Source organism: Mugil cephalus, chromosome 1 (assembly GCF_022458985.1).
Source record: "Mugil cephalus isolate CIBA_MC_2020 chromosome 1, CIBA_Mcephalus_1.1, whole genome shotgun sequence".
NCBI lineage: Eukaryota > Metazoa > Chordata > Actinopteri > Mugiliformes > Mugilidae > Mugil > Mugil cephalus.
Window position 1 is genome coordinate 34,205,197 of NC_061770.1, and position 25,739 is coordinate 34,230,935.

At 42.3% G+C, this 25,739-nt stretch overlaps 2 protein-coding genes across 2 annotated transcripts; both read left to right on the forward strand.

Annotated features, from left to right (window-relative positions):
• The first annotated feature begins 4,102 nt into the window (after positions 1–4,102).
• LOC125019909 lies at positions 4,103–7,395 on the forward strand. The gene is made up of 4 exons (XM_047604967.1): positions 4,103–4,377; positions 4,699–4,799; positions 4,957–5,036; positions 6,129–7,395. The coding sequence occupies exons 1-4, from the start codon at positions 4,177–4,179 to the stop codon at positions 7,211–7,213; spliced, it is 1,467 nt and encodes a 488-aa protein (XP_047460923.1). The 5' UTR covers positions 4,103–4,176; the 3' UTR covers positions 7,214–7,395.
• Positions 7,396–9,137: 1,742 nt separating this feature from the next.
• On the forward strand, positions 9,138–24,267 carry aco1 (aconitase 1, soluble). The gene is made up of 21 exons (XM_047596865.1): positions 9,138–9,302; positions 12,038–12,169; positions 12,257–12,425; positions 12,756–12,893; positions 13,585–13,654; positions 13,746–13,929; positions 14,577–14,716; positions 14,820–14,991; positions 15,072–15,172; positions 15,249–15,365; positions 15,868–16,027; positions 16,120–16,255; positions 16,349–16,433; positions 17,234–17,390; positions 18,366–18,490; positions 18,583–18,687; positions 19,374–19,516; positions 19,731–19,878; positions 20,572–20,694; positions 20,801–20,986; positions 22,193–24,267. The coding sequence occupies exons 2-21, from the start codon at positions 12,064–12,066 to the stop codon at positions 22,307–22,309; spliced, it is 2,682 nt and encodes an 893-aa protein (XP_047452821.1). The 5' UTR covers positions 9,138–9,302; positions 12,038–12,063; the 3' UTR covers positions 22,310–24,267.
• Positions 24,268–25,739: the final 1,472 nt, after the last annotated feature.

The following is a 25,739-nucleotide window of genomic DNA, read 5'->3' on the forward strand; positions in this document are numbered from 1 at the left end:
TAGTGGAGAAGGTCTAGAATGGCCTCAAGGAAGAACACGGGGTGGTTGCCGTGTTTAATTGTATCAGCGCTTTACTACATTCAGACGAGAATATACGACCCGAGGACACTGGAGACGGTCTAATACATCAGTGTACACGCCCTTTGTGTGATAAACAGGGCAATACATTAAAACTATTCATATTTATTACTTATTCTACATTATACACCATTCAGGCATAAGATTATGACCACCTTCCTAATATTGTCTAGGTCTCCCCTGCGCCTCCAAAACAGCTGTGACTCATCAGAGAATGGACATTGGCCTTCTCAAGGTGTCCTGTGGTGTCTGGGGACCCTAATGGGGGCTTTGGGTTGAGGTTGAGGGGCTTCTGTGAGAAGAGTGCTAAATAGTGCTTAGCGTGAGGTCTGAGATATCCCAGCCTGCACAGCTATCTCCTTCTGATCTGCTAATGCACTGCAGGGATCAGATGGTAGCCTTTTGTTACCAGATTTTAGTTTTAACCCTCTGACTTCCACACTAAAAAAATGCGATTAATCGCGATTAAATATCAGTCATTTTTAATTAATCGCATGAACTGCAAACTGAGTATTTTGACATATTATTAAAATGTTCACATGATTGTACAGATTCATACAACGTAAATACTGAATAATTTAGTAATGTGGTTACAAAATGGGAACAACATGATAAATTTTATTGCATTTTATGGTCTCCTACTAATACTACTACTACAAAAAAAGGTCAACCGTGTGGTTACAATGCCAGTGAAAGGGGTTAAAATCATTATATGCACATAGGCCTGGTTGAGTTACCAAGAGTAAGGTATGTCAGATACACGTCTTGAAGTCACGCATATTTGTCTACTGTATGTTTCTAAGTGTCTACAGCGACCTGTGTTTCCACGGACTACTTTGGTAGTCGAGGCTGCAGAGCTGAATGGAAAAATAATGTCTTAAGAGCAGGCTGGGCTGTCACTCACTCAGAGGCTTTGACATTGAAGCAGAGGACACCTGGTTTGATTCCACACCAGGGGCGTCACTAGGTTTTTAAGGAGAGGGGAGGCTCAGCCCCACAGGAGGTGAACAGGATGTGAGCTAACAGCTAACAAAGGCTGAGAATTTATCTCTTGTTATTATTTCAGTCTGTTTTTGAACACATTGCAACAAGTTCCAACAGTAACTATAGAGGGTGTGCACGTGATGTCACAGCCAAAAAGTGACATTTGAACATGGAGATTAGCAGCATTAGCTTGAATCAGAGGATTTAATAGCATCTATATTGTAAAATTAATTTTTTTTTAAAAAAAAGGTAAAGAGCTGTTGTACGGGTGACTGAACCAACAGATTTGAAAAGTTACATTATTACAGATATCTGCCAAAGAAAAAACAAAACCATAACTAACCATAACTTCTAACTCATTCGTTTATTTTTTCTAACAAGGTTTGGGTTGGGTGGGCGGGTCTCAACGACCGACACGATCCCACACGTCCATATTTGGAGTATCCGCCATTCATAATCCAGTCAGTGACGTCACGATGGGTTTGGGCGTGGCCACTGGCGGCAGTGACGTCAATGCATACCCTCGATTAATAACTGATAAACACAGAGGCACTCACAACAGAAAAATTGTTTGCTTTCAGACATTTTGCACAGACTTTACATATGTGACTAAAATGGTCAAGCTCTGAAAAAATGTTAATTACTTGAGTTAAATTAAAAATAATTAGTGGAATGGATTAGATAAGGACGCACTGAAGGGGCTCGCTCACTGTGAAGTGAAGAGAAATGGACAGATTTATGAATACACTGAAGTGATTATACATAATTTATTTAAACTCTTGTTCTGACCATTTTATATTGACTTTGTCAGCACTCTCTTCCCAAAAAAGGCGGAAAAAACAACGATTTTTTTTTTTTTTTACGTTTCCTGAAATGGTTGTATTGCATGTTGTCATGTTGTCTTTACTTTTCTAAATCAGGATGAAAAGCCGATTCCGCCTGATTCGTGCCTGAGGAGTCACGTGGAGTCGCTATGAGTCATCTCCTCTGCAGCGAGGTTGATGCAAAAGAGGTCGGGTCACCGCGGAACTACGCCCGATTTTGGATATTTTTAATAGACAGGACTCATCTCTTTTGTTCTCCTCCACCAACAGACAGCAGCATCAATGTGCTCAAATCACAAAGGTTTAAAATCTGCAGCTCTGGAGCGGCTTATGTTGAGCAGTACCAGTAGCAGCTGCAGCAGCAGCACCATCTAGTGCCCGTTTCCAGAACAGCAGCAGGGCTTTCAATAACAAACATACACTAACTACAGTTTACAAAGGGAAAATAGTGACAACAGATGCATGCAAATATTCTGGCAACGCCATTGTAGTAATTGAGGCTCATAGATGTTGCAATTACACAGTCCTGGTGTATGTAGAGTATATAAAAAGGGCTGAATTATGAAATAAATACTGAAATGCGTTAACTTCAGGCCTCAAAATATCTGGTCATATAAAACAATCTCCCAACAACAAAATCACTTGGACTGAACTGCTCCAGATTCACAGATTCTTTCAGAAAAAATCATGTCTTTTGCAGCATTCGGAGTCATGTTAACTTTCTTCCCGGTCTCTGTTTGTATCCATGACCTATCAATGCATGTGGTGCAATAGAAAAATCACATGTATGAGTTGACTTGAGTGTATAAAATAAGCAAAGTGAAACCATTTTTGTCCCTATTTAAAGGCATTAGACAAATCCCAACCATGATGCATAAACACGCCACCAATCTACACGTTGGTTTTAGTTCCACCCGCTGCTTCTGAAGCTCGCATCTCTGGTGCGCCTGTCATTTCTGGAGTGGAAACAGGTGTTTGCTGGAAACCAGAGCAGGCAGAGCCTTTCCAGCTGCACTGCCTCACAGCCCACGGATGACTCAGCCCCTCTTCTCCGGTCCATCTCCATCATCTGCATCCCCTATTAGCTCCCCGGACCTCTCGTTGCCTGGCTCCCATTGTCAGCCAAACTCTCAGCCTCTGCCCTAATTTCCGGCTGCGAACCAGAGTGTTTGCCTCAGGTTATGGTGAACAGATAGAAGGGTTTCTTTTAAAAAAAAAAACATTTGACTTATGTTCAAAGATCATCAGCAAATGGATTTAATCACTGTAACCTATCACGCCTGAGGACATGTGAATAAACTGCGTTGTTGATGATCACCAGGCCTCGTTTTCACATGTGTTTTCATGCCATTTTTGGAACCAAACCATTTCTTTTTTGTAACTCTGCCTCCATTTCATGTTGTAGCCCTTGCGTCAGGATCGTAAGACTGAGGGCGCCACTGTGAGAGTAAAAATATTACGTGATCTAGGTTTGAATCTGCGGGAAACTAGCAAATTTTACTTATATATATTTTATATGTAGTGACATATTGTGACGTGAACAATGCTGGAAAATAAGAATGAAGCAGGGATAGTCTGGAGTCCAGCCAAATTAAATGCGATGAATGAAATCTGGCTTAATGGAACAAAAGTATTTTGATAAAATAACATGGATGCTCAGTGCCCACAGATGGTATTTGCATATAAGAAGGATGGTCTGACTGGGATTACTGAGGCTGATCAACAATCTTTTAGCCTAACAATGCATGGGAAGTCAAACAGAGTGACGTAGAGCTGACGTGATCCAATGCAACAGTTCTGCCACAGAATCCCAATAAAGTCCAGGCATGTACTGACTAAAACACGATCAAAACTCGGTATCATGACGGTATCAAAAATATGTGAAAAAATAAAATCTATCTATCTATCTATCTATCTATCTATCTATCTAGCCAGCCAGCCAGCCAGCCAGCCAGCCAGCCACCTAACTTGATGACGTCATGTAGATGCCATCACTATTTGAGAACTAGCCACGCCCCTTACGGTCGCGGCCACGCGCGTTAGCGTCACCCACCAGCTTCAATATGTCATCTCTCCATTTAAAGATGGCAAGTAGCTTTTATGAAAGAGATTAAGACGTATGTGTGTATTATTATTATACTTTTTAAACTGCTGATTCATAAAAAACAAAAAAATCGAAGTGAAGACAAAGGAGCAAACAACGGACAAACGGCCATTGTTCAATCACACATCCTAGCAACCGTTACTATGTAAACAAGGTCCGTCTAGCTGCCGACCTCCGACAAGCAAAATGGTGAAGCGGTGTGCCCACGGCCTATGTAAGTCAGACACTAGATACCCCAACAGTTTGGCCGGGGAGGTCGTGTTCTTTCCCTTCCCGAAGCCGAAGACACAATATGAGCGTTGCCTCAAGTGGATCGAGCAGTGCGGGAGACCCCACTCCCAGCTAAACGTCCAGAAAATAAACAAGCACACATACATCTGCTCCAAGGTAAGGCTAGAATGGGCTAAAGCCACAGCGATAGCTAGCTAGCTAGCTAACGTCGAGCTATGTGAGGCAAAATGAGCAAGACGCTGAAAAATACAAACCCGTATATCGACGTTACGGTTACTATTGGGAAATATTAGTGCTTAACTAACGGTATTTAACTTAACGTTAGCTAGCTAGTTAGCTAGTGAGTTCACGTTAGCTAGCTAACTTTAGCTGTTGCTTTAGGCTTTAGGTCTCAATGCTCTCGCTAACTTACATCAAAGTTGAACATAGCGTCTCAACAGACGGTTAAAACTCACGTTGTTTCTGTTTTTGATGTAGCATTTTGTAAATGGAAAGCCTACTCCCGAGCATCCGAACCCTGCACGTGCTGTACTAGCGCCGAACCAGCCTGGAGGCTGTCGAAAGACAAGCAAGCAACGGTAGGCCTACGTTACACGCCAGTAATATTTGATCTGAAGTATTCAACCCGTTAGCACGTGTCATTTAGCCTGACGTTAATGTTATTGCAAATAGAACAAGGTGACGCACAATGTAACAGAAGCTAGGTATTTAATCACGTGTAAACGACGTGTACAGACGCAGCTTACGTGTGCAGGAATCCCCCACCTCCAGCACTGACGATGCGGAAGAGACTCAACAGCTTGTTGTTGACAGAGGTGAGTGATGGGAACCTTTCAGATTAATAATAGCTTATCAGGCGGGAGTGGAATATCCTGCCCAGTCCTATTACCTCTGAGTTGTGTTGAATTATAGAATATATTGGCATGATAGCATGATGTTATTATTAGTTTATTTAATTGGGACAATCCACATTAATCAACATTGATTCATTATCAATCAGCGTAAGTGAGCCCGACATAGAAGACTTCAAAACAACAATCATGCAGTAGACAATTACAGAACCAAATACAGGTAGACAATGTCAAAACAAACCAAAACATTAGCCTGAATCGAGTAACGTTTAACATCTTTATCATTTAAAGTGCTAAAAAACTAAAACATATAAAATCTGCTGTGCTTAAATCCAGTGTGTTATCTCCTAGTATCAATAAAACCGATGGATTACCTTTTAAAACGATGTTACATTGATATATGTCGCCAGGAACTTGCCGACCACAGATGGATTTAAGAATATTAATCGATACATCGATGTAGTAGATGAATCGTTACACCAGTAGTTCCTTTACTGGCGCATTCATTCTCTGTTCAGAGGCCAAAACAAACTTACAGCAGTGCCAGACACATGAGAATAAAACAAGAATCCCTGTATGTAAGAATAGAACCACTGGTATTTAACATAGTAGTCAAAGAAAAATACACCAATCTTGCTTCATCTGTTCCCACTTTGCAACATCAAAGTGTATTCTTTCTAGACCATGACACACCTGTGAGACCAAGCTGCCCCGTGATTTGATATTGTTGGGCATGGTACACTCTGTGAAGCTCTTCTTAGAAGGGCATTTAATCTCTAAAAGCCCAACAGTCCCTCTTCCCTCCATCATCTATATCTATATCTTTGGGAATCCTATAAAACAACTTCCACTTTGTCCCCGATCATTCTGGCATCCTGGGGCCCAACAGCCTCAGGTTGTTTAGTTAGTTGCTCCGACCGAATAGTCAGTATAGAAGTACACTTTCCTACCAATATGGCGACTGGGATGGCAGAGCAAACTTGGGCGGGTCGTCTGGTTGGCTCGCAACAAAGTTAACCGATAAACCATTAACAGTCAAACATTATTGCTTCACAGAGAGTCCCAAGCCACCTCCACTTCCTGGATCCCAGCTGAAAACGGAGCCCGAGGAGGAGCAGAGCACTGAAAAGGAGAAGAGATTAGAAGAAGAAAAAGACAACATGAAGCTGAAATTGTCTTTAAAAGAAACTGAAATAGAAAGGCTGAAAGCACAAATTAGCACTCTCAAAAAGAGAACGCTAACACCTGAACTACTGGAAAGCAGCCAAATCCCTGACATGATGGGATACAGTACTGGGTTCACGTATGAACAATTCAACCAGCTGTGCAAAATATTCGGCTTCCCAAATGATCCACGCAACACTCAAACCAACGTGCTCCTAAACTACAAGTGCAGTGATTGGCAGGTTGCCGAGATGCCGCTCCGTAGCCAGTTGCTGTTTGTTTTAATGAAACTCCGCAACAACGAAGACCTGAAGAGTCTAGCCTTTCGGTTTAACATAAACATGCAAACAGCGAGTGACATTTTCAACTCCTGTATCCGTTATATGTTTGACGTATTGGGTGAATTACCGATTTGGCCTCACCGAGACGTCATTGCGCAGAACATGCCGAAAACCCACAAAGCAGACCACCCGTCCACATTCGCGATATTCGTCTGCACGGAGCTGAAAGCGGAAAGGCCAACGTCACTGGACCAAAGCACAAACTCCCTAAAATCTCTAGTTGTCTGCGACCCCCGTGGCGCTGTGCTTTTTTCATCCGCCCTCTTCGCAGGGTCCACGTCCGACGAGGAGGTAGTCCGACAGTGCGGCATCCTCCCGCTGCTGGAGAAGCTCATAGAAACCGGCTACCTGCAGAGAGGCGATGGCGTGATGGCCGGTGAAGGCTTTTCCGTAGAGGAAGAGATGCGGGAACTCGGGCTGCGGTTGAACCCGGCGCCGTTTTCGAGGTCCGAGACGCGAACGACGGCTGGAGATGAGCCGGTGAAGCACGGGGTCCACGTACAGAGGGCCATCGCTAAAATAAAACAGTTCAAGATAGTGTCAGACAGCATTCCTGATACAAGGTTAGAGATCATCAATCACATCTGGTATGTGGTGAGTATGCTTTCCAACTTCCAGCCGCACATACTGGAGTAAGGGACAGTGGTAGCATCATGTGGAAGGTGCTGTAGAGATACAGATTTCTGGATACTATGTGGCTCAGTCCCTGTTTCATCTTTAATGTGTAGGCCTGTTTTTTTATATTGTAAGGACCATTTAGAGTTCGTAAATGTCTATTTTTGTTTAAATAAACCCATGGGGAAAAGTCTTATCTCCAATGGCAGGTAGTGCTGCTTTATTCTGACTGGCTTGTTTGAATTTTCAATAGACCCCTACACAGTTTGTAAATAATGTGACGTTTTTTGAGGGGCGGGGCTTAACCGGATGCAACACATCTCAAACACTATAGCTTGTAAACGCCAGTTAGCATATTTCAATGGACTGTTTTGGCAAGAATGGACAAGGAAAATGAATATTTTAGAGAATATACCAATAAACTCACTCTCCAAGGCCATGAGTGTTTTCACTGACCCCTACACTCTCACTCACTGGATGGACAATTTCACCAAAAAAGGACACCAAGGACGCCATGAAGGAGTCTATAGTATAGTGGCTTGGACCACACCCACCACTGTGTACTTCTTACGTCCTACCTGTGCATCCAACACTCCTGTCCTCAACTCTGTCCTGTACCACATACATTCAAAGGTGAGTGTCACTGTCTATCGTGTTACACAATAGACATGACTATATTCAGAACCATGTGACTGTGGAGTAGTTGCTAGTTGCTGCTACTGCAACATTAGACATACAACCTTACATCCATGGACCTGTGTAACAGGCTACACTCTGATGTAGCAGTACTTACAGACACAGGGGTAAAGGACTTTTCAGATTGAAACAGGAAGCGGTCAACGCACAGAAGTAAAACGAGCTGTCAAAATAAAAGAGGAACCGATAGGGAAAGAGACGCAAAAAAATTATAACTAGAACATGTTCAAAACTCCATGTTATGTGAAAATCTATATATTAGTTATTCTGCGCTTTCATCTGGATGATTGTTTGGTCCAAAACATCTACACTGGGATAAAAAAAATCACAAATGAAGACTAACGATCAAATATGACTTAGTTTGAATGTCAATGGACATCTATCTATCTATCTATCTATCCGTCCATCCATCCATCCCCAGGGACCTATCCTACATTCGATCCTTCATCTTAATCCTAGCCCTATTATCCTGTCCTTGATTATGTCCTATCCCTAACCCTAGCCTTATCCTCCTATCCAATTTGAGGCCTAGCCTAAGAATAATATCCGATTTGATCTCTAGTCCTAGAATCCTGGATTTGATCCCTAGTCCTAGAATCCTGAATGTGATCCCTAGTCCTAGAATCCTGAATGTGATCCTTAGCCTTAGATTCCAATACTGGATTTGATCCCTAGTCCTAGAATCCTGAATGTGATCCCTAGTCCTAGAATCCTGAATGTGATCCTTAGCCTTAGATTCCAATACTGGATTTGATCCCTAGCCTCTGATCCCGGTTAAGGATCAATAAGAAGGTACTTGGGAAATGGATCCTGGATGGATCATTAAAGTCTGTCTAGAACCGGGTCCTATCTAAAAACTTTTTGATGACGCCATTATGGCGTCATCAGTATTTGACTACTAGCCACGCCCCTTACGGCCATGCCTATGCAGTTGGCGTAACCCAGCTGGATGTCATCTCCCCGTTTAAAGATAGCAAGTGGCTTTTATAAAAGACATCAATATGTTTGTGGATGTTATTATTATTACACTCTTTAATTCGCCGATTAATAAATATAATTCAAAGAGAAGACAAAGGAGCCAAACAACACAAACGGTCATTGTCCGATCATACATCTACCTTTCCCTTCCCGAAGCCGGAAACATAACGCGAGTGGTCCACGAGATTAAAACGTATGTGCATATTATTATATTTTTAATTGCTTAATTAATCTGTCGAGTCAGTAGTTATAGTAAATGTTTTTTTTCCCCTACTATTTAGGAGGTTGCTTTTATTCTGAAACTGTACCCGGAAGTGTGAAGTGTTGCCACTGGTGGCGGAACAAACAAGGACTTTGAGATTAGCTGCCTGTCAGACACCGTGGAGGAGACTCACCGTCCCGCTTTCTGCTGGATCCCCTCCGCTGCACACCACGAGTGAGTACATCACCTCCGAAGACATTTGGTCAAACGTCCCGTTAAACCGTGTCCTCGACCTGCGCGTTAGTGTTTTTTTTTTTTTTTTACTGAGCCGGACGTCCTGCGCTTTGTGTACATGTTTGACGAGGAAGCTAATGCTAACAACGTAGGCCAAGTGGCAGGGCTGGGAAATATGAATGAAGAGGAGGATGAGGTTGGTTAGAAGACTCGGGAATAAAATACCACATTAAAATGTATATGTTAAGATTAGAATATGAGCAGAATTAAAGAAGAGAAAATAATATTTAGTAAGATTAGAAAACTGCTTGGTCACAGTAGCTTATTGCTCTTAAAAACACAAGCAAAAAAGATAAAGTACGAATAAAATACAAGTATTAACTAGTAAAATAAAATAGAAAATGGTTCAAGCAACATATGCAAAGAAGTATCATTCTGAACAAATTTACAAAAATCGATCAAATGTTCTCCAGTTTAAAATAAGCTGTAAGACGTTGTTTATTTATGCCACATATGGGAAACGTCCTGGTCACAGTAGTTGATAAGAAGATAAACCAAAAAACATGAGCATTCACAACATGAATTTATTGCAAAAAATAAAGAAAATTAAAAGTATAAATACATGCTGTGTGTATAGAGCGGTGGTAATTAAAACTGCTGAAGTTGGTGATTAATTGCAAGACAATAAAAAAAAATCTGCAAAAAAGCAGATTAGAAAAGTTTAGATATTAAACTGGGAGAAGTTACTTAAGCAAACTACAAAAGTTAACATTCAGATTCAACTTGTTGTAGATCTGACACTCAGTCCCACAGAGGTAATTATAACCTGAGACAGTATTGTCAGTGGCAGGTTCCCCTTCAGCCCTAATGTCAGGGTCGCGTTTTGGACTTTTGCACCTGGTTGGTGCGGTTGGAGGCGTTGCACCGTGTCGTTGCGGCTCAGCGGGCAGCTATGTGGCCGTTCAGGATGTGCAGGCCCGGTCGAGCTGCTCTGTCACCTTTCACACGGATAACGCTGCTCTCAAGGAAATCACATGCAGGCCGGGACAGATCGCCTGAGCTCGCCCTGTGAGTCTCAGGGGCCTGTGGTTCGTTTAGCTTCAGATTTCGTCAGATTGCTCGGGGACGTTGAGTTGTGTAAGGTTTGTAAGGCACGGGTTAAAAGTTCACTGACCCACCCCCCCTCCAGCATGCACGCACTGCAATTCAAGTTAATCCATTTGTACACTGTGAAAAGGCTGTGGACCAGTTATTAACCCTCTTAGCACCAGAGTCTCATTTAGTCTTAGTCTTCAGAAGAAAAAGCTTATTAGTCATTTTTGTCTTTCATAGTTTTAATCGACAGAAAGTCTTATCAAACTATTTATTTCAGTATCTGGACATTGCCGTGCAAAAACAAGACGTTGCAGCTTGTTATTTATGAGGTTTTGTTAAATTTCCGTGTCGTATTAAACCAGAGAAGTTAATAAGCGTTCGTAATCAGCCATAAAATTTGACCACGTTTTGTACTTTGTTCTCTTTTGTCCCGTGACCAGCTGTAGAACGAGTCCACTGAAATACCCGCTATCGTGTTTTTACACAGATTGTGGCGACAGATAGAGAGTGGAGGGGAGGGGGGTGAAGAAAGACCAGGGAGACTCAGGAGGAGACACATGTTTAGTGCTGATGTTCTTTCTGATCCGATACCGAGTAAAATTCAGGCTGGTGTTGGCGATACCGATCCGATACTTTGTGTAAATACACTCTAATGTGTCTGGTGAACATAAAAAAAGAAAGAAGTGTATCTCAAATCATAGCTTCATAAAGAAAACAAGACATCAGAGTAATTTATTTATTTACTTTAAACTCTGAAGTACGTTGAGGTAGTGGCCTCATTTACTATATACGAGCTAATACAACAACAGAAAAACCAAACAGAGACACAATCATACAGAATATGTACTAAAATACACTAAAAAAAGGAATAAGTAACAGAATAAGACCATTAAACTAAATTATTGTTTAACTATTAAGAACTACTATAAAATGAAACCTTCCATCTTAACTCTGTCCTCATCATAAAAGCCTCATATTCTATGTTGTGGTTCAGCCTGAGTTTGTGTTTCACAAGGTTTGTTGTGTTGCTACAACTCAGTGGTTTAGTCACTTTCCACTGTGTTCCTACATTACCTCAAACGACTGAAGTATCGAAAGTATCGACGTTTTGATTTGAGAATCGATTTTAGAGCATGAAGACCTGGTATCGGAAGTATCAATATTTCAGTATCGATCTGCACATCACTGTTTTTTGGAGGAATTTGTTGTTGGTAAAAATCCAGTTGGTTTTAGAAGCACAACTTCCTCTTTCAGGTTCGTCAGTAGCGCAAACCCTTGTGAGTTAAGCAATTCAAAACCGCGAGCTTTAACATGTCGATTCTCAAGGGTTAAAAATATTCTTTATTGTTTTCTTTCCTCTTTTTAACCTGTGTTGATAATATCTTGGGTTGCGTTTCACTTTGAGGATGCCCTGAAAATGAGCTTAATTAGCTAAAGCTGCCGTATTTACTGGCACTTTGTACAGTTGATTAATGAGGAATGACCACGTCACAATAAACCAATAAAGTTAAATACAGTAAAATGTCTCTCAGCACCCACAGGAGCCTTTAGTCACAGACTAAATCTCTAGATCGTAGTTTCTATGTCATTATTTCACAGTGTTTCCAACAGGCTCATATTGTTCCTATTTCTTCTTCTAGTACTTTGTACTGAGCCACAGAGGAGGATGTCGGCCCCTGTGAATCCTTTTCAACACATAGTTGAGCCTCTGGACTCCAACGACCCGACGCAGCAGTTTTTCAATCTGTCCAAGCTCGGAGATCCCAGATATGGTGGCGTAAAACCCTTCGACTCATTATGAAACTCATTATGACTCCGTCTGTCCTGAGAGAGTCGCTCACTGTCCATCTCCTCCTCAGACCGGCTCCCCTTCTCCATCCGGGTCCTCCTGGAGTCGGCCGTCAGGAACTGCGACGAATTCCTGGTGAAGCGCTCGGATGTGGAGAGCATCCTGGACTGGAAGCAGACCCAGACGCAGACCGTGGAGGTGCCGTTCAGGCCGGCGCGTGTCATCCTCCAAGACTTCACGTACGTCCGGACGGTTTCTTCGCGTTAGAATGTCACATATATGTATTTATTAAGAACGGATGAAACTGGCACCGCAGAAGACTATAACTGATAATTCTTCAGTTTATTTTTAAAAATTTATCCTATTTATTATTTCTGGGTTGTAAATTTATCCTGATGACTTAACGCTACATAAAAATAATAACTTGAACCATTGACTTTGATTCAAACATTATCTCACAATTAAATGTTTTATCCTAAAGTCTGAGAATCGGAAACCATTTCAAACTTTAACTTGTATTATTCATCAAATAAGGTGGTATTAATCCGTGCTAAATGATCTTCTTCCAGTGGTGTCCCTGCCGTGGTGGATTTCGCAGCCATGCGCGATGCCGTAATGAAACTTGGCGGCGACCCTGAAAAGATAAACCCGGTTTGCCCCGTTGACCTCGTCATTGACCATTCCATCCAAGTGGACTTTAACAGGAAGTAAGGCCACAATCATCAGAGTCGTTCTAGCGTAGCACCCAATCAGGTTATAGGTCAGAGCTGTCAAACTCATTTTAGCTCAGGGGCCACATACAGCCCAGTTTGATCTTAAGCAGAGTTACAAAAATGATGAAAATGTTTACATTCAAGAAATGATCTTTTTGGGTAACCCCCCTATGGGGTGGATGTGCTATGTTGAAATAAATGTCTTATTTTCACCATTAACGGGCCTATAAATGTTATAGCTAACATGTGTCAATATGTAAAAGGCCCTCACTTAAATATCCCAGCGTCTACTTACCTTAAATACTTAAATGAGCTGTAAAATGCTTTGTAGCCCAATCACCTCATCAGTCATGGAGCTGTGTTTACCTTCTCCTCAGTCTCCGTGTTCATCCATCACCGTTAGAAGTTTGACATTACTCAGAAAAAGTATAAAGAGGCTGTAGTATGAGCACTGTAGCATATTTTAGCTTTTAATCCAGCTTCATTCTCTGTTAATCAGTATCACCAATCAGCATAGAGGGACAGCTCAGACAATCCATTCCCTAGTTGGACAGACTCTCTCTAATACACAACTCTGACTCTTACTGAAACAGTGCAGCCCCTAGTGGACAAACTTGATACCCCTGCTGTAGATGATGCGTTGGTGTGCACTAATACTTGCTCCTTATTTTTTATTTTCCTGTAGGTCTGATAGCCTGGAGAAAAACCAGGACCTGGAGTTTGAGCGCAACAAAGAAAGATTTCAGTTTTTAAAGGTATATAATCATGTTTATGCCCACTAGGTTTTAACTGTGTTGGGTCCACATTGGTGCGTAAATATGACCTCTCTTCTCTTTTTATTCCCAGTGGGGCTCTAAAGTCTTCAGGAACATGCGGATCATTCCTCCAGGTTCAGGAATCGTTCACCAGGTCAACCTGGAGTACTTGGCCCGGGTGGTATTTAAGTATGAGGGGTTTTTCTACCCTGACAGTTTGGTGGGAACTGACTCCCACACAACCATGATTGACGGCCTGGGCGTCCTGGGCTGGGGTAAAACGATACTGTATGCATTTAACACTGAACTTTTTTAGACTTTTAAAGACTAGATAACTCAGTCTGGAGAAAGAAATATACATTCTTAATGTTTATATCTTCTACCCTAAACCTCATTTTTATTTTCATGTTTGTCAAAAAGTCAATTGTACTTCATCTATTACTTAGAGTCAGTTAGCGATTAGCTTAAGGTTTGGCTTCGGAGCCAGTTATGCTTTCCTGGGTGGGTGGAGACTAAACCAAGTTAAATCGAGAGTCATTATTGGACTAACATTGATCAAAATATATTGCTTCACATTATGCACCAATCAGGAATAACATTATGACCACCTTTCAAATATTGTGTAGGTGTTTCTTGTGCCTCCAAAATAGTTGTGAATCATCAGAGAATGGACATGGACCTTCTGAGGGTGTCCTGTGGTGTCTGGGAAAGAGGATGTTGTTATTTGGGGTGACTTTGGGTCTTACAGGTAGAGGGGAGGGGTCTCCAGGGTTGGGCACATATCACATAGTTTACAGCAGACTTGAGTAACTTAGAAGTTTTGGTCTTCATTCGCTTGTCCAGCCCTAACCCTAACCCCACGTTCAAAGAAATAACTTGAACTGTTGCGTGATCCTAAATGAAGTTGTCCTCCAACCATCAGGCGTGGGCGGCATTGAAGCGGAGGCTGTCATGCTGGGTCAGCCGATAAGCATGGTGTTGCCTCAGGTGGTGGGATACCAGCTGTTTGGGACCCCAAACAAGTTCATCACCTCCACTGATATCGTCCTCACCGTCACTAAGGTTGGTCCAAACTGTTTTCATGCAGCTTTTAAAACACAAGCGTTGCTGGTTTTATTCAGTGTTACCTACACCACACCTCTCCATACCCCCCTTGTACCGCCAGCACCTACGTCAAGTGGGCGTCGTAGGGAAGTTTGTGGAGTTCTTTGGCCCCGGTGTGGCTCAGCTGTCCATCGCCGACCGGGCCACCATCGCCAACATGTGTCCAGAGTACGGGGCCACGGCGGCTTTCTTCCCCGTGGACGACGTCAGCATTCAGTACCTCCAGCAGACCGGTGAGTGTCCATCTCTACGTCCGTCCTTTAGAGCCGCCACAGTCGAACTTTATCGCGTCTCCTTTTTGTCACGGTTTCAGGGCGAGAACCAGAAAAGCTGGCCTACATCACGAATTACCTTAAGGCAGTGGGCATGTTCAGGGACTACAATGACACCTCTCAGGATCCAGATTTCACTCAGGTGAGCCTCTGGCTCATCTCAGAGTCTTCTCAGTGTATCATCACCGGTTACTCACCACTCGTCTCTGTCTCTTCAGGTTGAACAGTTGGATCTTAGCACTGTGCTTCCTTGTTGCAGTGGTCCCAAAAGACCTCAGGACAGAATCCCTGTATCTGACATGAAAAGCGACTTTGAAACCTGCCTGGGACAAAAGGTGGGTTCTGGTTTGCCCTTATTTTTACACCACATCCTCACTAAAATCTCTAAATCTGCACATCAAACCAGCATCAAATAAATGGGGGTTTCTTGATCCAATATTGGTATCGGATATCGGTCCGATATCAGCAAAAAAAAACAGTATCAGATTATATCGGCCTGATACAAGAAGTCTCACCAAGGTGGTGAGGTGTAGTTATATTTCTGGGGAGGTGGATGTAAAGTCTACGTAGGGTCTGCATCAACTAAACGCAGAAGACTAAACCCCTATAACTTTTCTAGCTAGCTCTTATAAAATTAGCCTAGTTCACGTTACGTCTGGAGTAAATAAATAGTAAATCTCCATGGTCTAAAAAGTCAAGAAAAAAAAATGGTATTAGTGAACAACACAAATAGCTTCCACAAACCTTTGTCTGTCACTAGTGTCTCTAAGTTAGTTCTAGTTATTTTATCTGCTCTGCTACAGTGCGTTAATATAGTTTTTTACATGACGTCCACAGCAAGGATTCAAAGGTTTCCAGGTGGCCCCCGAGCGCCACAACACCACCGTCCCCTTCCAGTTCAGTGGAAATGAATACACGCTAAGCCACGGCTCAGTGGTCATCGCCGCCATCACCAGCTGCACCAACACCAGCAACCCGTCTGTCATGCTCGGAGCAGGTGGCTGTACTTGTTATAATGGATTATAACGTTGGATTTGGTGTCTGTTTATCTGCTGCGACTGAACGAGAAACTCTTCATTTCTTTTTCAGGACTCCTTGCAAAGAAAGCAATAGAGCTGGGTTTGGGTGTGAAGCCGTACATAAAGACGAGCCTGTCGCCCGGCAGCGGCGTGGTCACCTACTACTTAAAAGAGAGCGGCGTTATGGAGTACCTCTCCCAGCTGGGGTGAGTGGCTCAAATTGTTGTTTTCACGATCCCTGCAGACGAATCCAGCGGCCCTGCTTCAGTGTGATTAATACCTCTGGTCTCCCCTTCTAGATTTGATGTTGTTGGCTACGGTTGCATGACGTGCATCGGGAACAGTGGGCCGCTCCCAGAGCCGGTGGTGGAAGCCATAACCAAGGTACCAATCATAACATTATGACCGCAGGGGAAGTAAATGACATCGAGCATGTTGTGACAATTCAATGTTCTGCTGGGAGACTTTTGGACCTGATATTCATTCATTCATTCGTGTGGATGTTACTTAGACATGTAGCCCCCACCTAGTCCAGACCAGACACCTCCACCCCATAGCAATGTCACTCCTTGACAGCCTGGCCTCCACATTCACTAGATTCCAAATTAATCAGGTATCCGTGGGATGATCCACCATTGAGACTCCTCCCCTCAACCCATAGGACCCAAAAGGTCCCCCACTTGTTGCCAGACACCACAGGACACCCTCAGAAGGTCCATGTCCATTCTCTAATGAGTCACAGCGGTTTTGGAGACACAAAGGAGACATACACAATATTAGGAAGGTGGTCGTAATGTTATGCCTGATTGCTATATAATAAATGGATTGTTATTTTTGTTTGTGTCTCATGAGTGTTGATCTCTAGTAACTTTCTTGTCATCTGTGAAGATTCTCAGTATTCAGAAACACAAAATATATACAACAGAGTTTCTTGAAAATGCCCAAATTTCGTCTTCAGTTGTGAAATACTGGTGGAGGAGTTTGGGTTTAAATAGGAACATCTACTCTGATGAATGGTGAAACGTCTTCCAGAAACCCTTTCTTGATGTTTCCCTGGCTAGGTGAAACATCAAGAAAGGGTTGCTACTAACCCATGGATGCTAACCCATGGCTGCTACTAACCCAGGGACACATACAGTGTCATCTGTTGTACTCTGTTTGTTTACCGTCGGTTTGTTCCTCAGGGGGACCTGGTTGCTGCTGGTATCCTGTCAGGGAACAGGAACTTTGAAGGTCGGGTTCACCCCAACACCAGAGCCAACTACCTGGCTTCTCCACCACTGGTCATTGCCTACGCGATAGCCGGCACCGTGAGGATAGACTTTGAGAACGAGCCCGTAGGTGAGTGGGGTGGTTTTTTTTTTTTTTTTTTTTTTTTGGATTAACTACAACAGATACTACTACAGATACTTGAGGGAATTAGGAGCCAGGTCAACACCTTGTCCCATTCTTCATGTTTTTCCGAGTTGTTCCTAAACCGTTTTTGTGTGTCATATGCTGGGGATGTCTGCTGCCATTATGGAGTATCATTGCTACTATGGGGTGGGGGGGCCTGTTCTGGTCTGGTCTGGTCTAGTCTGGTCTAGGTGGGTGCTACACATCTAATGGTGCGTTCCATTTGTTCTCGTAAGTTGGACTTTCCGAGTTCTGAGTCAAAAGTTTTGAACCGGAAGTCGTTTTTCTACTCAGAAAGTCGTAGAATCCTCACTACCCCTGAGTTAAGTTTCCAAGATGGCCGCTCCACGTGTAAACAATGATTAGAAGCTCCTGTAATGTTCTATTAGCACATCTGATTAGTTTTTGTTGCACTAAATCAGTCGTACAGACAGTATTTTACCACTTGCATACATTGAAATGCTGCTACAGTGTAATTTAAGTTTTTCATGTGTTATATGGGAACTACAAGCTCATGTCGCGCTAGTTTAACACTATAGTAATAATATTCCTTAATAGCAAGATCTGCACTCAAAAAATGTAAAAACTGAGTTTCCACTAAGTTATATTTGGACAAATTAAGGGCTTTCATGGACGTGGCCATCTTGTTTCCAGACTTCTGGGACATATATAACATCGTTCCCAAGATGGTCGATGTCAGTTACTTCTTCTATCTGTGGTCATAATGTTGTGGCTGATCATAATTAACACTAGTGTCCCTTACATATCTTACGTCATGTATCTCACTCTATGTAAGGTGGTTGTGGTGTTTCACTGTGAGAGAAACAACCGCCTGTAGAATTTGCAGAATTTGTAGCTGATCCATGTTTAGGGATTTTTGTGTTTTTAACTGACGTCGTCTTCCCGCTCTCTCCACCAAAGGCGTCAACTCAGAAGGTAGAGAGATCTTCCTGAGGGACATCTGGCCCACGCGAGAGGAGATCCAGGCCGTCGAGACACAGTTCGTCATTCCCTCAATGTTCAAAGAGGTCTATGAGAAGATCGAGGTAGCGTAAGCGTCAGCTCGTTGGGTGGACAGTAGATGTTCAGAAGATTGAAGTTCCTCTTCTTTCCGTCTCTTTTTGGTTCGTCGCTGCAGAAAGTGAACGAACGCTGGAACGCTCTGGTGGCTCCCTCTGAGAAGCTTTACACCTGGGACTCGGACTCAACCTACATCAAGTCACCTCCGTTCTTTGATGGTTTGGTAAATATGCTCACATTATAATATATATCAAAAAAAGCATTCATAAGGCGCATAAAAATCTAATTTTACAGAATAGGAATATAAGCAGGATTGTTTGATTAAACATAATCAAACGTTGTTTGGTAATGAACACTTTTTAAATTATCAGACCACAGTGGGGATGGGCGATATGGGCTAAAAACTTTAACCCGATAAATTTAGCCTTTCTGGCAATAATGATAAACGCATTTGCTGGGTCTGGTGTTAATCCAGATTATGTTTTACTGAGAGGGATATGTCACCTCTTTGTCTCACCTCTCACCGTTTTCCCTATAGTTGGACAAGTGAGAAAAGGCGTTTTTAAGTCCGTCCAGACATTGTCCTAATCCATTAGTGTGGCTGTAAGCGTTAGCTTAGCATAGGCGCTGTAATGTAGCGTTAACAAAAGTGATAAATTAACTCTAGAGTTTTCCTAATTACTTCTTGTGACCTGTTCATTCGCATCAAGTACTAATGTCAATGGAATTAACACGAAGGGTTTGTATGTGCACAAAGACGCTACGCAGCACCTGAAAACACCCAACGTCCGCCAACATGCCACCATGACTGTTTTTCAGGTGCTGCTGGTATCACTTTTGTGAACGGAAATCGTTTTAGCAACACCGTGGTGTTATTGCGATAACATCAATCATCTTGTCTTCATCCAGACCATGACGCTGCAGCCTCCCGCGTCCATACACGACGCCTACGTGCTGCTGAATCTGGGAGACTCGGTCACCACGGACCACATTTCTCCTGCAGGGAACATCGCCAGGAACAGCCCTGCAGCTCGATACCTCACAAACAAAGGGTGAGCTACTTCAAAGTCAGTGTCGCTATGAGCCAAGTCATACTAAAGGGCAGCAAACTGAACTTATTGATTTATGCTAATGGTGGAGCATGAGGCCCTAATGTCCACCCCATCAAGTGTCCACTTCTGGTGCTGAAAACTAGAGACGTCCCGGTTATTGAGCGGTTAAGCCTTTCGTGAAATCTCTCTGAGCTTCCTGCTTGTGTTTTTATAGTTTGACCCCCCGGGACTACAACTCGTACGGCTCTCGACGAGGGAACGACGCCATCATGGCCAGAGGGACGTTCGCCAACATCCGCCTCTTCAACAAGTTCCTCAACAAGCAGGCGCCGCAGACCATCCACCTGCCGTCCGGTGAAACGGTCAGACTTCGTTTAGAAAGAACGTTTTAGAGCTTCAGCGACTTTTAAGATTAACCTTTAGACAAGAGAAGATCACAACGGGGGAAATGCAGTTCAGGGAAATAAGTTTTCGTGGTCCTGAGGTGATGTTCTGTCAACCAGTTGTACCAGCTTATACCCCGATCAGCCACAACATTAAGACCAATGACAGGAGAGGTTGAACATCATGTGTTGGGAAACTTTTGGACCTGGATGTTTCTTAGACATAGCACCCACCTAGACCTCATAGTAATGAGTCTCCTTGATGGCAGCAACCATCCTCAGCAGGATGCAGCGTGACCAATGGTTTAGCAACAACTCAAAAAAACATGAAGAACATCACAAGGTGTTGACCTGGCCTCCAAATTCACTAGATCCCTCAACCCATAGCACCCAAAGGCCTCCACTAACAACATTCTGCTACCAGACGCCACAGGACACCTTCAGAAGGTCCATGTCCATTCTCTGATGACTGTTCTGGAGACACAAGGGAGACCTAGACAATATTAGGAAGGTGGACATAATGTAATGCCTCATCGATGTATATTCACTGTTAAGAAGCTGTCGTCAGAGGATGTTTGGTTCTGTGGCAAAGGTGCTGCTTTTGCAATACAGCCCAGTATCGGGTATTTTTCTGTGGTCTAACCCCTTCATGTCTCACTCTTTGTTCTCTAGCTGGACGTGTTCGATGCTGCAGAGAGGTACCGGCAGGCCAATGTCCCGCTGCTGGTTTTGGCGGGGAAGGAGTACGGCTCAGGGAGCTCCAGAGACTGGGCAGCGAAGGGTCCCTTTCTACTGGTGAGCCTCACTTCCCATCAGTCCCTTTTATAACTCAAGGTCCACACAGCGGCTTTCAATTCCACAGGTGTTTATCACTGAATGGAGTCTGCTCCGTTTCTCGTAGGGTATTAAAGCCGTTCTAGCAGAGAGTTACGAGCGGATCCACCGGAGCAACCTGGTCGGGATGGGGGTGATTCCTCTGGAGTATCTGCCGGGCGACACCGCCGACAGTCTGGGGCTGACGGGCCGAGAGCGCTACACCGTCATCATCCCCGAGCAGCTCACGCCCAGGATGACGGTCGACATCACGGTACGTTCACCTTTTATAGGCCACTACTCGTTTTACTTTTGTGAAAATGAGAAAATCAAGATCAATGAAGTTGCCATATATTAGACAAAGAGAACCTAAGAGCTGATTCAAGTACTTTAAGTAAACGTTATCACATTAGGACACCTCTTCATGGTTCTTAATTAATCAGTTATTATGGCTAGGTATCGATACCAGTACCGATACCGGTACCCTTAAAACAATATCAATACCAATTGAGTACAATTTTTACTTCAAAAAACAATAATTAGTTTAAATGTCACCACTCCTCCCCATTCAGAAGATTTTTACACAAATACATTTTGAAAGGGCTCAAATTACTGAAAATTTTATTGAATAACTTTACAACAAACCAGTACAACAAAAGTATCATTTGGGTTGTGTAATTTTCAAAATCACAACCATGAACCAACATTCTCCAACATGATGAAGCACCTCATCAAACACAGACAGTCCTCCTCATCTTATAATTCATAATTAGGTAAAACTTAGCAAGCAAGTTAGCGTTAGCACACAAAGCTGCCAATTACAACATGAAGGAAACGAGTTGCTTAACAGTAAATGTTTTAACACACAAAGGATGAATACAGACAGCCTAGTAGCCATTTTTATATTACATGAAGTTATCGACAGTTGCACCGCGTCACGTTGAGAAGACGAGACTTGTAAACACACTCAAGTTTCCTCCATGTTTGATTAAGTTGCTTTATCAGGTTGCTCGTATTCCGCGTTTTCCCCAAAATAATCTTGCAGCATTTTATGCATTTACTAGTACCAGCAGGTGTGTAGTACAGCCACCAAAAGCTGCTTTACTGCCAAACAAACTACTGTTGTTGTGGTGGTGGACTAAACTAAACCACAGAAACAAGTTTTGTTTTTGTTTTTTATTATCTGGGCACAAAAAGAATCGATTGAAGATCCCATTTGACAGGTGCAGTTTCGATACCACGATACCGAGTATCTGCTCCGCTTAGAGTTCATGTAGATGTGGACCTTGAAGACCACATTAGACCCTGATTAGACCTGAGAATGTTTCCTTCCATGTCTTGGTTGATGATTGGCTGAGGAAACGAGACGCAGCTTAAAATGTGCTGAAGTTACCAAATATAGTTCCTTGCCCCCATAGCGGGTTAAGGGCGAAACGAGGAGTTAAGAGTTTGAATTGTGGAATTTTCCCGCCCCTTGCAGCTCGACACGGGGAAGACGTTCCAAGTGCGTATGAGATTCGACACGGACGTGGAGCTGGCGTACTTCCACCACGGAGGAATCCTCAACTACATGATCCGCAAGATGTCTGAAAACTAATTAATTTACCTGTAGAGATTTCGTGTAGCGGCTGACTGGACAGCAGCCTCTCTAATAATCCGGTAATTTCCCATTTATTTTTGTATGTATCTCAAAAGCCATTGACAGCCACTACATTTATAACAATATTCTCATTGTTGAGAATGCTGCTACTAGTCCTGTTTTAAATCAACTGTACACACAATAGTGACATTGTGTAATTGTAGATGAGAGGTAAAACATTTTTGGTTCACCTTAGCCAGAGGTCCTCCAGTATTTCATCCTCACAACAGTAGCTAAGTCCTAACTCAAGCATTCAGAGATGGCAATACTTTCCTTTTAAGATTTGTGTCTGCACTAATACAGTTTCCTGGGACTTACGTTGGCAAATGAGGGCACAGGTGACGATGCATTCCAGCTGTTGTTAACGTACTGGTCTACAGATGTCAGTATTGCACCATATAAAGCCGCAGAAGAAGAAGAAGAAGAAGCTGGTTAACGTAGATAAAATAGGGCTGGTTTCTCTATATAAATATGGACAATGCATCTCTCCTTCCTTGTATGTGAAGCCAAATCATGTACAGCTCCCCCCGGTGGTTAGAGACTGCAGTGTAGCTCATATAAGTTCCACCTCTTCCATGTTAGTCGATGGGAGATGGGCTAAAAATGAAAACACTAAAATACACGGCAAATAATTTTGTTACAAGAATGGTTCCTGTTATCTCAGTTTTGATGTATGTTCACGTTGTGTATTTTCTGGATATATATTAAGCTTTAGATATTTGACACTATAGAAACAGCAAGTGACATAATGACGACCACCAGTTGCCATGTTGTAAAAAAAAGGAATAAACATTCCACATAAGTTCAGTGTATAATTTGACATTTCCGTATAACTGTGGTGCATAACTGTTTAATTTTAGGACCAAGTCCTAACACGGAGGGGGTGGAGCTTATGACCTATGCTGCAGCCTCCAACCGCCAGGGGGAGCTCTACTTGCTTTGGCTTCATTTTTGAGAGACAATTACGCCTCCATATTTACATTTTGTCTATTATGAACAATTAAAATAAGTTCAGTGTGCAACATTTCCTTATATCTGGGGGAGGTAGAGCAGAGTGTAGTAGGAAGTGTGGGCGGGGCGTCGATAATGTAACTCCGCCCTCACACCGTACTGATGAGACTCTGGCTCCAAACTCGCAACATGGCGTCGCCCGTATCTCCGGGAAAATGGCGCCGGTTTTACCAATGTGAGGAACTGGGAAACATGTAGTCCATATTTATATACAGTCTATGGTCTTCACTCTTAAAGGAGCTGTTCCTCCGTCCATCTTTATACTGTCTTTGTTTCAAACCTTTGAGAAACTGGCAATGCATAACACAGTCGTCAGATTATTCACAGTAGCCGTCATAGTCGTCAGACACAGCTGCAGATACAGAAACATGAGCCCCACGTTGAGGTAAAACAGTGATTCTATGGAAACTATGTTGAGATTGATAATTAATTCGTGTTGACAGCAGCTCGTGTCCACGTCAGCATCTAAGGACGGAGCAGAGGGTGTTGAAGGGTGAACTGCATCATGTTAAGTCTGACTGTGAGGTCGTTTTCCTCAGGATTGTGTTGAAGGAAATGGTTATTTTGGTGTTGAAGCCATAAATCAGTGTGAAACGTGGAGACTGGAATAAAACAGTTAGCATTTTTCAGTACACCTGATTTCTGCCATATTTTTTTTTTGTTTGTTTGTTTTTTAATTTATGCTCGTCTGAATATTTAATTCAAAGCGATGCCTGTTTGTTCTCGTGACATTCCCGCGCCTCCTCGTCGAACCTGCCTCTCGTCCACGTCGTGCTTCATTGACTGCCTTAATTTTGTCTTTGCTCGGAGACGGTGATCATGGTGATTATAGAGATTGATTAACTGAACCGTGTTTTTGTCGAACTCGTCCATTAACAGAATAAAAGGTGATTTTTGGAACCGTTTTCCCTGTCGTTCTTTCAGTTCTTTTTGTGTATTTTTAGCTGCGTCTTTGGCAGCGCTCTCTGTTGGAATGTGTTTTTGTGATGAATGTGACGAATAGCAGCCTTAAAAATAGCTCCTGAAAGCCTTTTAGTTCCTTAAATAGGCAGCGGGGCTGAGGGTGAAACATCAGAAGAGTTTGGTGTACGTCTCTCATGTGTCTTCCACTTCCTCTTTTCCGCCACTAGACGGTGACTAGAGTCTGTTCAGTCACGTTAGATGAACTGAGCCAGTGTTCACTGCTAAAAGGTGGATGTTTTGTTAATAAGCAGAAGTGATGCATCCATTGTTAATATAACAATAATAAAAAAATCAGCTGAGCTAAAAAAAAAACCCTCAAAAATTAAACTCTTAAAGCCATTTGGTGCATGCAGCTGCAGAAATAAATTCACTTTACTTGGTGACTTTATTCGTCCCCAAGGGGAAATTTCTTTGTGACAGTAGCTCGAATAGGTGCAAGGTGTCAAAATTTAAAAATAAAAATAATGAAATAAATACAGTAAAGTACGATAGAATATAATGGTATAAGCAAAAACAAAAAGTACAAGACTTGCATTTGTACATATCGACAGGTGTCTTTATCACTTCCCGCTGAGACCTGAATTTCTTAGAGCACGTGAGTCACATAAGGAATTTACATTGAATTAACAAGCAAAAAATAAATAAATAAATCCATATTATCCGTATCATTAATCCCATTATTCCAATGTAACATGCTAATTTTGTAGATTTTCTTACTTATAATATAATATTATATTTTATTTAAACCTTGTTATTTAATTTTTACCTATATTTCATTTTCTATTTTATTTTGATTTTATTTTATTAGACTTTTACCTATATTTAATTTTTATTTTATTTCAACTTTCTTTATTTTACTACATTTTTATTTATGTTTTAATTTATTTTAACTTTTTTTAAATTTTATTTTATCTTTTTACTTACTACTGTGACCAAGCATTTTCCCTTGTAGATGATTAAAGTCTAAGTTTGTGGTTTATATTTACTTGTATTTCTGTGTCTTGCAGATTTGTACATACGCTAATCTGTGATATTTTTTGCAAGTGTTATTCAAGATTGTTGTTTTTTATGTATAACTGAGCTATTCATACAATCCCTAGTGGATCAATGAAGTCTAACTTAGGTGACATTATTAAATATTTAAGTAACTAAGGAGATACGCAGCGTTTTAGCAGGAGGTTTGCTTCTCTGTTTTTTCATCAGATCAAATGTGGGTGGGCCACACAACTTATATTTCCCTGCTTCGCCTTATCAGTTTGGTACATTCATGATGATCTGATCTGAAGTGGAACGCCACAGGGATGACTTGCAAAAGTAGAAGTAACTGCTATTTTTAATTTTGTGGCGCTGGGACCCACAACTCAACAGCAGGTGGCAGCAAAGAGCAGAAATTGCAATGGGAAACGACTTGTTG